At 42.5% G+C, this 12,276-nt stretch overlaps 1 protein-coding gene across 2 annotated transcripts in view; it reads right to left on the bottom strand.

Annotated features, from left to right (window-relative positions):
- Positions 1-993: 993 nt before the first annotated feature.
- The window catches only part of LOC117404885 (E3 ubiquitin-protein ligase TRIM39-like), a 92,674-nt gene continuing 81,391 nt past the window's right edge, over positions 994-12,276 (bottom strand). For both annotated transcript variants that reach the window (XM_059015414.1, XM_059015415.1), the window contains exon 13: positions 994-3,010. In XM_059015414.1, coding sequence (XP_058871397.1) covers positions 2,457-3,010 — 554 coding nt within the window. In that variant the 3' untranslated portion in view covers positions 994-2,456. The remainder of the gene's footprint in view (positions 3,011-12,276) is intronic.

Raw genomic sequence — 12,276 nt, forward strand, 5'->3', positions numbered from 1 at the left:
GGATACAATTCATTCATATGTGTAATGGTCTCATTTAATCAGCACGCTGCTGTCATGAATGTCTTTCTTTTACGAGTTCAAGATTGCCGAGGTAAACAATTGAGCAGTAAATCACACAACACCGTTATATCTTTTATACATTTTATCAAGAAAGATACAAAATAGATGCGCTACAAAAACAGAACAGAAGATTCATATCAAAATAGCAGAAATCAGTTCACTGAGTTTAGCAATGAATAATATTCAGGGAGCATCTCAGCTTCAGTGTAAATATTGATTACATGGAAAATAATGCATTCATCTATCATCTAGAAAGACTTTTATCATTATTTATTTATTAGCAGACGCCCTTATCCAGGGAGACTTACAGCTGTTACAAAATATCACAGTACAAAATTAGAGGGGGCAGGGTGGAGAGCAGAGAGGGAGGGAGGAGAGGGAGAGGGAGAGTAGAGAAGGCAGGATGGAGAGAGGGAGAGTAGAGAGGATGGAGGAGAGAGGGAGAGTAGAGAAGGCAGGGAGGAGAGAGGGAGAGTAGAGAAGGCAGGGAGGAGAGAAGGAGAGTAGAGGGCAGGGTGGAGAGAGGGAGAGTAGAGAGGGAAGGGAGAAGAGAGGGAGAGTAGAGAAGGCAGGGAGGAGAGAGGGAGAGTAGAGAGGATGGAGGAGAGAGGGAGAGTAGAGAAGGCAGGGAGGAGAGAAGGAGAGTAGAGGGCAGGGTGGAGAGAGGGAGAGTAGAGAGGGAAGGGAGAAGAGAGGGAGAGTAGAGAGGGCAGAGAGGAAAGAGGGAGAGACGAGAGGATGGAGGAGAGGGAGAGTAGAGAAGGCACAGGGTGGAGAGAGGGAGAGTAGAGAGGATGGAGGAGAGAGGGAGAGTAGAGAGGATGGAGGAGAGAGGGAGAGTAGAGAGGATGGAGGAGAGAGGGAGAGGAGAGAGGATGGAGGGAGAGAGGGAGAGTAGAGAGGATGGAGGAGAGGGAGAGTAGAGAGGATGGAGGAGAGAGGGAGAGTAGAGAGGATGGAGGAGAGAGGGAGAGTAGAGAGGGCAGGGAGGAGAGAGGGAGAGTAGAGAGGATGGAGGAGAGAGGGAGAGTAGAGAAGGCAGGGAGGAGAGAGGGAGAGTAGAGAGGATGGAGGAGAGAGGGAGATTAGAGAAGGCAGGGTGGAGAGAGGGAGAGTAGAATGTTTGGCTCCGAGGGCAGCAGTGTAGAGTAGTGGTTAGGGGCTCTGGTCTCTTGACCAGAGGGTTGTGGGTTCAATCCCCAGTGGGGGACACTGCTGCTGTACCCTTGAGCAAGGTACTTTACCTAGATTGCTCCAGTAAAAAAAAAAACAACTGTATAAATGGGGAATTGTATGTAAAAAAAAAATAAAATAATGTAATTGTATGTAAAAATAATGTGATATCTTGTAACAATTGTAAGTCGCCCTGGATAAGGGCGTCTGCTAAGAAATAAATAATAATAAATAATCAGATGTCAATCACACAGTGCATGCATGTGAGTACTGAAAACGTAAATTTAGAAACTGCTGTTAAAACTGCAGAGCTGAAGCTTTCTGGATTTTTGTCTGAGCATAACATAGCCTTGCGAGCCGCTGATCATTTGACTGATGTGCTGAAAGACATTTTTAAGGACTCAAAAGTAGCGCAAAATATTAGTCTTGGCCGCACAAAGGCTACTGTGATCACAAAGAGAGGGAGGGGATTATTGCTCTTATTGTATTACTTGTATTGTAACGCTTGAAATGTTTTTGCTTACGATTGTAAGTCGCCCTGGATAAGGGCGTCTGCTAAGAAATAAATAATAAAATAATAATAATAATTATTATATAAGAGGGAAGAAAGAGAAAAAGAGAGGGAGGGGATTATTATATAAGAGGGAAGAGAAAGAGAAAAAGAGAGGGAGGGGATTATTATATAAGAGGGAAGAGAAAGAGAAAAAGAGAGGGAGGGGATTATTATATAAGAGGGAAGAGAAAGAGAAAAAGAGAGGGAGGGGATTATTATATAAGAGGGAAGAGAGAGAAAAAGAGAGGGAGGGGATTATTATATAAGAGGGAAGAGAAAGAGAAAAAGAGAGGGAGGGGATTATAATATAAGAGGGAAGAGAGAGAAAAAGAGAGGGAGGGGATTATTATATAAGAGGGAAGAGAAAGAGAAAAAGAGAGGGAGGGGATTATTATATAAGAGGGAAGAGAAAGAGAGAGAGGAGAGCAGAAGAGGAGAGAAAGAGGGATCTGGAGATGGAGAGGTGGAGGGGAAAGAGAGAGGGAGATAGGAAGGGAGAGTAGGAAAGGGGGTGTAGAGAAATAAAGAGGAGGGGCTCAGGGTAAGAGGGTGGAAGAGAGAGGATTTCTTCTCATCAGCCCAGAAGAGTGCAGAGAGAGTGTCAGTGAAAGTGAAGAGGAGATTGTCTGAGCTGTTTGAACAGTTTCCTGGTTCAGAGAGCAATGTGTGTTTAATCTGCAGCACTGACAGGGTCAGGGTCAGGGGATTCCAGCACAAGGTTGGTATTCTCATCCGAAGTACAGAAGAATGGATAGAGTTTCTCATTGGGATTGAACTCCATGTCAGTGAAAGTGTAGATGTGAGATCTGGTCCCCACATTGTAAAAGGAGAGCTGCCCTTCCTCATAATCCAGATACACCCCCAGCTTCTGGGGCTTCAGGCTCCGGGGGAGGGGGGTCTCGGGGTCAGTGAGAGCAATGAACCCACCTCCACTCCACCACTCCACAGTCCAGTAACCCCGCTGGGGGATCATGCTGAACACCCCCTTCCTCTCGGCAGACTCTCTGCTGACTCCTAATCTGCACCCTGTATTCCCCCCCACCTGCACCTGCCAGTAGCGTCTCCCCGAGGTGAAGCTCTCCCTGCCCAGCACACACTCCCAGCTATCAAATCTCTCTGGAGTGTCAGGGAGACTCTGCCGTGTCTTTCCCCATCTCACTCGTTTCCCCTCCGTAGACAGGATGAGCTCGGGGTTTGCTGTATCAGGGTCCAGAGTCACATCAACTGTGGAGCAGAGAGGAGACATCATTATTATTATTATTATTATTATTATTATTATTATTATTATTATTATTATTATTTACACAAAAAGGGTTTAAAAAAAAAAAAACTGGCCTAACAGGACATTTTCTTAACCAGCCAAACCACAACCTAAAATAACCTTAAAATGACGTCTAAGACAGATTATTATTATTATTATTATTATTATTATTATTATTATTATTATTATTAATATGAGCAGTATTATTATTATAAAATAATATAAAAGAGGAACGAATGAAAGAAAGAAAGAAAGAAAGAAAGAAAGAAAGAAAGAAAGAAAGAAAGAAAGAAAGGTGACAAAGGCAGAAGCTGAGCCTCTTACCTCAATTAAAATGAATCTTGAAATAATAATATTTTCTAGATATAAATATTAACTAAACCCCGAGATCGCCTCGTACAGTAAAGTCTCTTAAATCGACAGGCTGAACTCAAGCTGCAGTTTGGAATCGCAGTTGGAATTGTAGCAGTTCTTCGAATTTCGAACTGTAGCAGTGTTCTGTTGTCATGGAAACCGCAGTGAACGCAATGAGCCGCGAGATACGCGATCCTGAAGAGGGGAGAAGAACAACACAAACTGAAAGTGTGAGAGAAAACCCTGACGGAGGCTCTTCCGTGACCGGCGAGGGAACAAGATCTGGAGCCCAAACATCTTAACCTTTTCAGACCAGCACACCCGAGCCGAGCCGAGCCGAGCCGAGCCCCCCCCCCAGCGCGGGTGTGTTCACACTGCAGCTCAAAGAAGAAGCTGCCTGTGGAACGTGACGTCAGATTCCACGGACACGCGCGCACAGAGGAGTGCTGTGGATTTGTTTTGAGAATGGATCCCGAGGTCGGACTGTCCCAAACGATAAAGTACCAAAAGATTTGACACGAATACACAAATATGGGTTTGTGTTTCACATGCTGCTGACTGCAAATACAAACCGAATAATTTCATTTCATATTATTAAAGTTAGATTAACTACTACTAATAATAACTTTAAAAAGCTACAGATAGTATTTAAAAATGTCAGTAAACAGTCAGAAAAAATAGATTTAAAGCAGGCCTATTAAAAACAAAATCTAAACGAAACATTAAAGAGATTTTTCTGTACAGCTTGTTTTTATACATGCAATGTTAATAGATGGGATTTTTTAAAATGACCGAATTGAATGTGATTTTCAGATACTTTGCACATTTCCAATATACGGAGCTTATTTCTTTATTTATTTATTTTCTATTAAGGGCTGGTTTATAAAGTAACCACAAAATAATATGCGCGATTACTGATCACTTTATTCATTAGAAAAAATGATAATGCTTTATATTACGTGGCATAAATTAATATTAAACTGATATTAAATGAATGTTAAATTGCATATTAAATTTACGTTCAATTATTCCTTGTTACTTTCCATTGACATTCAAGTCAGATTAACTGTATTTTCAATAAGGGGAAATTATTACATATTTTCAACGGTAACAAAACGTGATATAAATGGACGTGACGTGCCATTACATTTTCAATCGATATTTGGTTAACATTTAGCAAGAAACCAGCTAGTGCACATTTATTAAATATTAATTTAACATTCATTTAATATCAATTGCATATCTATTTAATATTAATTTATGCCACACAATATAAAGCGTTGCTGATAAATACATGGAACTCAATTCATGAAGCAGCAGCAGACCTTGCAGTTCACACACTGTAAGGTTTGATTTGTCTCTGTTTGAAATGATCCCTGTCAGCGTTAAACAATTTAAAGGAGAAACACTTTCCAGAAGACAAGTCTCTGAATTCAACACATCGGCGCCGGTCGCTGCAGGTCTGTCACCAAGAACTGCGTCCATTAAGACATCAGATTCACTTTTTTTGCGGTCTGATGCTTTTATTGTTATGATCTTTTATTTTTTTGAATCCTGTTTCATTATTTTTATTTTTTTCCACGCAGGAGTTCAGACTCCAGAGTTGTCATTTCCACAGAGCAGACCCCCCCCCCCCCCCACACACACATCACCAGTAATATCAACGCTGAGATCGTCTGGGGCTGTGCTCCGATGTCCAGTGTCCACCTGGCACCCCCCCCCCACACACACTGAGCCCCTGGCAGCTGTACGACAGAGTGCACCTCAACCAGGAAGGTGTCCGGGTCTTTGATAAATCCCTCAAGGATACAGCCAGCCCCCCCCCCCCCCCCCAGCGCAGCATACAACAGACAACGTTGCATACTATTTTTAATGTCTGTGTTACAAGACAAAAAGCACTCCTCACACAGACTGCTATTACAGCCGTCACTTTGAACAATACGATCCCAGTGTTCACACAGAGAAGATTTATGGTAGTGAAACCACGGGCATAGCAGTGATATAGAATTGATCAAGTTCAAAACTAAAAGTTATGAAACACGCCCTTCTGTTTGCTTTGGAGCGCCCCACGCTGCACTAAAACAAATAAATAAATACAACCAGTTTTTAAAGTGAACAAAACTATGTTTTAATACAATTAGATAAAACAATACTCAATCCAATGAAGACGAACGCAAACCAAATGGAAAGAGTAGAAGCCTGTAGGTTTCCGGTTTTGTGTTGTTCACCTTGCCCGCGGTGTGAATAAGTTCATTTAAATTTAACTGAATTACATTTTGTTTAAACAGTAAAAATGGGAATCATAACAAAATAACACTAGTTCCATACGCCCTAGTGTTAGTGCTGTACATTATTTCAGTAAAGTGAATAGCCTGTGTGATTCCATAGGGCCCTAGTGTTAGTGCTGTACATTATTTCAGTAAAGTGAATAGCCTGTGTGATTCCATAGGGCCCTAGTGTTAGTGCTGTACATTATTTCAGTAAAGTGAATAGCCTGTGTGATTCCATAGGGCCCTAGTGTTAGTACTGTACATTATTTCAGTAAAGTGAATAGCCTGTGTGATTCCATAGGGCCCTAGTGTTAGTGCTGTACATTATTTCAGTAAAGTGAATAGCCTGTGTGATTCCATAGGGCCCTAGTGTTAGTACTGTACATTATTTCAGTAAAGTGAATAGCCTGTGTGATTCCATAGGGCCCTAGTGTTAGTGCTGTACATTATTTCAGTAAAGTGAATAGCCTGTGTGATTCCCTAGGGCCCTAGTGTTAGTACTGTACATTATTTCAGTAAAGTGAATAGCCTGTGTGATTCCATAGGGTCCTAGTGTTACTACTGTACATTATTTCAGTAAAGTGAATAGCCTGTGTGATTCCATAGGGCCCTAGTGTTAGTGCTGTACATTATTTCAGTAAAGTGAATAGCCTGTGTGATTCCATAGGGCCCTAGTGTTAGTGCTGTACATTATTTCAGTAAAGTGAATAGCCTGTGTGATTCCATAGGGCCCTAGTGTTAGTACTGTACATTATTTCAGTAAAGTGAATAGCCTGTGTGATTCCATAGGGCCCTAGTGTTAGTGCTGTACATTATTTCAGTAAAGTGAATAAGCTGTGTGATTCCATAGGGCCCTAGTGTTAGTGCTGTACATTATTTCAGTAAAGTGAATAGCCTGTGTGATTCCATAGGGCCCTAGTGTTAGTGCTGTACATTATTTCAGTAAAGTGAATAGCCTGTGTGATTCCATCGGGCCCTAGTGTTAGTACTGTACATTATTTCAGTAAAGTGAATAGCCTGTGTGATTCCATAGGGCCCTAGTGTTAGTACTGTACATTATTTCAGTAAAGTGAATAGCCTGTGTGATTCCCTAGGGCCCTAGTGTTAGTGCTGTACATTATTTCAGTAAAGTGAATAGCCTGTGTGATTCCATAAGGCCCTAGTGTTAGTACTGTACATTATTTCAGTAAAGTGAATAGCCTGTGTGATTCCATAGGGCCCTAGTGTTAGTATTGTACATTATTTCAGTAAAGTGAATAGACTGTGTGATTCCATAGGGCCCTAGTCTTAGTTCTGTACATTATTTCAGTAAAGTGAATAGCCTGTGTGATTCCCTAGGGCCCTAGTGTTAGTACTGTACATTATTTCAGTAAAGTGAATAGCCTGTGTGATTCCCTAGGGCCCTAGTGTTAGTACTGTACATTATTTCAGTAAAGTGAATAGCCTGTGTGATTCCCTAGGGCCCTAGTGTTAGTACTGTACATTATTTCAGTAAAGTGAATAGCCTGTGTGATTCCATAGGGCCCTAGTGTTAGTGCTGTACATTATTTCAGTAAAGTGAATAGCCTGTGTGATTCCATAGGGCCCTAGTGTTAGTGCTGTACATTATTTCAGTAAAGTGAATAGCCTGTGTGATTCCATAGGGCCCTAGTGTTAGTACTGTACATTATTTCAGTAAAGTGAATAGCCTGTGTGATTCCCTAGGGCCCTAGTGTTAGTGCTGTACATTATTTCAGTAAAGTGAATAGCCTGTGTGATTCCATAGGGCCCTAGTGTTAGTACTGTACATTATTTCAGTAAAGTGAATATCCTGTGTGATTCCATAGGGCCCTAGTGTTAGTACTGTACATTATTTCAGTAAAGTGAATAGCCTGTGTGATTCCATAGGGCCCTAGTCTTAGTTCTGTACATTATTTCAGTAAAGTGAATAGCCTGTGTGATTCCCTAGGGCCCTAGTGTTAGTACTGTACATTATTTCAGTAAAGTGAATAGCCTGTGTGATTCCCTAGGGCCCTAGTGTTAGTACTGTACATTATTTCAGTAAAGTGAATAGCCTGTGTGATTCCATAGGGCCCTAGTGTTAGTACTGTACATTATTTCAGTAAAGTGAATAGCCTGTGTGATTCCATAGGGCCCTAGTGTTAGTACTGTACATTATTTCAGTAAAGTGAATAGCCTGTGTGATTCCATAGGGCCCTAGTGTTAGTGCTGTACATTATTTCAGTAAAGTGAATAGCCTGTGTGATTCCATAGGGCCCTAGTGTTAGTGCTGTACATTATTTCAGTAAAGTGAATAGCCTGTGTGATTCCCTAGGGCCCTAGTGTTAGTACTGTACATTATTTCAGTAAAGTGAATAGCCTGTGTGATTCCATAGGGCCCTAGTGTTAGTACTGTACATTATTTCAGTAAAGTGAATAGCCTGTGTGATTCCATAGGGCCCTAGTGTTAGTACTGTACATTATTTCAGTAAAGTGAATAGCCTGTGTGATTCCCTAGGGCCCTAGTGTTAGTGCTGTACATTATTTCAGTAAAGTGAATAGCCTGTGTGATTCCATAGGGCCCTAGTGTTAGTACTGTACATTATTTCAGTAAAGTGAATAGCCTGTGTGATTCCATAGGGCCCTAGTGTTAGTACTGTACATTATTTCAGTAAAGTGAATAGCCTGTGTGATTCCATAGGGCCCTAGTGTTAGTTCTGATTCAAACATTCAAAATCCTAAAAGGTATAGACAATGTCAACCCGGGGGACTTCTTTGACTTGAAAAAAGAAAAAAGGACCAGGGGTCATAAATGGAGATTAGATAAAGGGGCATTCAGAACAGAAAATAGGAGGCACTTTTTTACACAGAGAATTGTGAGGGTCTGGAACCAACTCCCCAGTAATGTTGTTGAAGCTGACACCCTGGGATCCTTCAAGAAGCTGCTTGATGAGATTCTGGGATCAATAAGCTACTAACAACCAAACGAGCAAGATGGGCTGAATGGCCTCCTCTCGTTTGTAAACTTTCTTATGTTCTTCTTATGTTCTTATGTACTGTACATTATTTCAGTAAAGTGAATAGCCTGTGTGATTCCCTAGGGCCCTAGTGTTAGTACTGTACATTATTTCAGTAAAGTGAATAGCCTGTGTGATTAAGGCACCTCACGGCTCCATTCACGTCACAGTAAAACATTGGAACACATTGGAAAAGAAAAGCGTGTAGCTACTGTTTATTTATTTATAAAAAGAACGGCGAATAAGATGTCTGTTACAAAGTGCGTACACCTTTTTATCTGTCCATATTGTGTGGTCAACAGGACATCTGCAGTTACAGAACAGCTTTTAATTATTCAAGCGAGCTGAACCGAGAAGCCGTGAAAGAGAGGGACGCTGGGAAATGAAGTCTTTATTTTTTCACGTGAATGCTCATGCCCCGTTGTGAAAGAGAGGGATGCTGGGAAATGAAGTCTTTATTTTTTCATGTGAATGCTCAAGCGCCGTTGTGAAGGGGAGGGACGCTGGGAAATGAAGTCTTTATTTTTTCACGTGAATGCGCAGGCGCCGTTGTGAAGGGGAGGGACGCTGGGAAATGAAGTCTTTATTTTTTCATGTGAATGCGCATGCGCCGTTGTGAAAGAGAGGGACGCTGGGAAATGAAGTCTTTATTTTTCACGCGAATTCTCAAGCGCCGTTGTGAAGGGGAGGGACGCTGGGAAATGAAGTCTTTATTTTTTCACGCGAATGCGCATGCGCCGCTGTGAAGGGGAGGGACGCTGGGAAATGAAGTCTTTATTTTTTCACGTGAATGCTCATGCGCCGCTGTGAAGGGGAGGGACGCTGGGAAATGAAGTCTTTATTTTTTCACGTGAATGCTCATGCGCCGTTGTGAAGGGGAGGGACGCTGGGAAATGAAGTCTTTATTTTTTCACGTGAATGCTCATGCGCCGTTGTGAAGGGGAGGGACGCTGGGAAATGAAGTCTATTTTTTCACGTGAATGCTCATGCGCCGTTGTGAAGGGGAGGGACGCTGGGAAATGAAGTCTTTATTTTTTCACGTGAATGCGCAGGCGCCGTTGTGAAAGAGAGGGACGCTGGGAACGAGTATTGTATCAGACAACGGCTTTGATTTTTAATGAAAAAAAATACATCAAGTTTTTTGGTTCTGGACATGTTTTGTTTCCTGGCAACAATATACATGTGAATTAAACAAAAAAATGTGGTCTTGTCTGTCATGCTCGAGGCCCTACAGTTTACATGAGACTCACTGGATTAATTAGGCTGCCGTTTCAGCTCGTCTGGTCTCGTTGGGTCTTCACAGTCCTTGTAGTCTCTATAAAGTAGAAACGTTGCTCTGGAGATAGACGACTCGGACAGGTGTAACTTTGGAACAATACCTCAAGTTTTATTAGCGAGTCATGTAACGCTGCATACAAATCCGAACATGCTCTCCGTCTAAACCTAGCCCCGCGCCAACAGCACGTTGCGTCCTGCGTAGTGACGCGGCTCAACATGATGCATAATGCATTATGTGATATCCCCTTTTTTCAGCTTTTTTTTTTTTTTTTTTTTTTTTTACAATTACTTGTTACATAGCGTAGTCGTTGTAAAGACTTGGCAGGACCACTTGTCTGCCAGACCTGGTAGCTGTAACTTCAGCTCCAGCTTGTACAGAAGTATGAGAAACATTTTGTGAAACATCAACAAAAACATCATCATTTTCAGCATTAGACACAGGAACAATGTCAGGAATAGAAACCACAGATGAGAGAGTCACTAGCCGTTCACTGTGGTCAGCTCTCAGGTGCCTCCTGTTACGTCTATATACCCTGCCGGAGGCAGTTACAACATCATAGGACCTGGGCTCCCTGCGAACATTTTGAACTGTGGCCGGGAACCACCCTTGTGTAGTCTCTAGGCGTACTGGATCCCCTGCTTTGAATGGTTTCAGAGGTGCAGCATCCCTATCATAATAAGCTTTCTGCTTAAGTTGCTGTTTGGCCAGCTGTTCTGTGACATGGCGTGCTACACACGGTTTCAGTTTGCGTGACATCACAGGAATGACCCCTCGCAAGACCCTGCCCAATTTTGGCAGGATCTGGTTGCACTCCTTGTGCTGACACAATGTGTCCCATATAAGCTACCTGCTGCACTTTGAATTGTATTTTCTCACTATTGAAAATCCTACTCCGGGCTCTGTTGAGCACCTGTAGTAGGATTTTGTCATGTTCAGTGTGTGATTCTGCGGAGATTATCATGTCATCTGCGATTATGTGTATGCCACTGATGTCAACAAAAGCCTCGTAGTTTTTCAGTTGAAATACCTCACTAGCAGATTTAATGCCAAAAGGCATTCTGCAGAATTGGTATCGCCCCCATGGTCAGATAAAAGTGCACAGATCTGCTGACTGTCTGTCTAACTGCACCTGCCAGTAGCCATCTCTTTCGTCTAGGATGGTGAAGATGCGCTTGCCTGACAATTTGCACAGAACCTCATCTACTGTAGGTATGAAAAAATGCTGCCGCTGTCTGGCTTTGTTCAGGGCTCTGGGGTCTAAACAAATGCGCAGTTTGTCACTGGATTTCTTTTCTGTTACCACCAGGTTATTGACCCATGGGGTGGGCTTGGTGACCTTGCGGATGACCCCGCGTGCTTCTAGTTTTGTCAAAACATCCCTGAGCCTGTCCAGTACAGCTATCGGTACCTTTCTGCAGCCGTTTATAACAGGAGGTACACTGGGGTCTACATAGATATGGTGAGTACCTGGGAACTGCCCAAGGTCATCAAAAATATCATTGTACTCTTTCAGCATCTGTTCTCTCGTGATGTCAGCCTGATTATCAATGCTAAGTACTCTGCGCACTAGGTCTAGAGCTGTGCATGCGTCTCTGCCAAGAATGGGTGTATCTGACACACTGGTGACAAAGAATGGTAATAAGTGTACAGTGTTGTCCCGTTTTTTAACATCTAGCTGTATAGTACCATGGGGCTTTATTTTAAGACCTCCATAGGCTGTTAACGTTATAGTTGTATGTTCCAACGGTTTGTTTAGTGCTAAGGGAAGAACATTGGCGTCAGCTCCCGTGTCAATTTTAAACGCAATATTTTTATTTTGGACTGCGAGTTTGATTTTCCATTGATCTTGTGCGCGTGTGTGTTTGTATCCGTTTCTGAATCTGGCCAACGTTCCCATGAAAACCTCATTGACGTGTCGTGTCGTGTTTCTACCAGTAGAGGTCGCCCTACACACAGTCGCAAAATGATTCCTTTTGTTGCACGCTCTACATGTTAATCCATATGCGGGGCACGCTCGGGGTTTGTGTGTTTGCCCGCAGTTACCACAGTTTTTTTGAGGCGATTGCCGTGTCGGTTTCTGTCTAGAAATGTGATTTACGGCTGGGAGATCTACACCATCCGACGTTTGTGCTGCGAGTGTCATTACATCCTGAGAGATCTGACCCTCCAGCATTATTTTTGATTGTGTCTGCGAGATCTCTTTGGCCCTGCATATGTCTATTGCTTTCAATAATGTTAAATCCGGAAGAGTGAGCAGTTTCTCTTTGAGACGGGAATCCGTTATGCTGAACACTATTTTGTCCCTCATCATTGTATCTGCAGTGGTGCCG

The sequence above is a fragment of the Acipenser ruthenus genome, chromosome 50 (assembly GCF_902713425.1).
Source record: "Acipenser ruthenus chromosome 50, fAciRut3.2 maternal haplotype, whole genome shotgun sequence".
Classification (NCBI taxonomy): Eukaryota; Metazoa; Chordata; class Actinopteri; order Acipenseriformes; family Acipenseridae; genus Acipenser; species Acipenser ruthenus.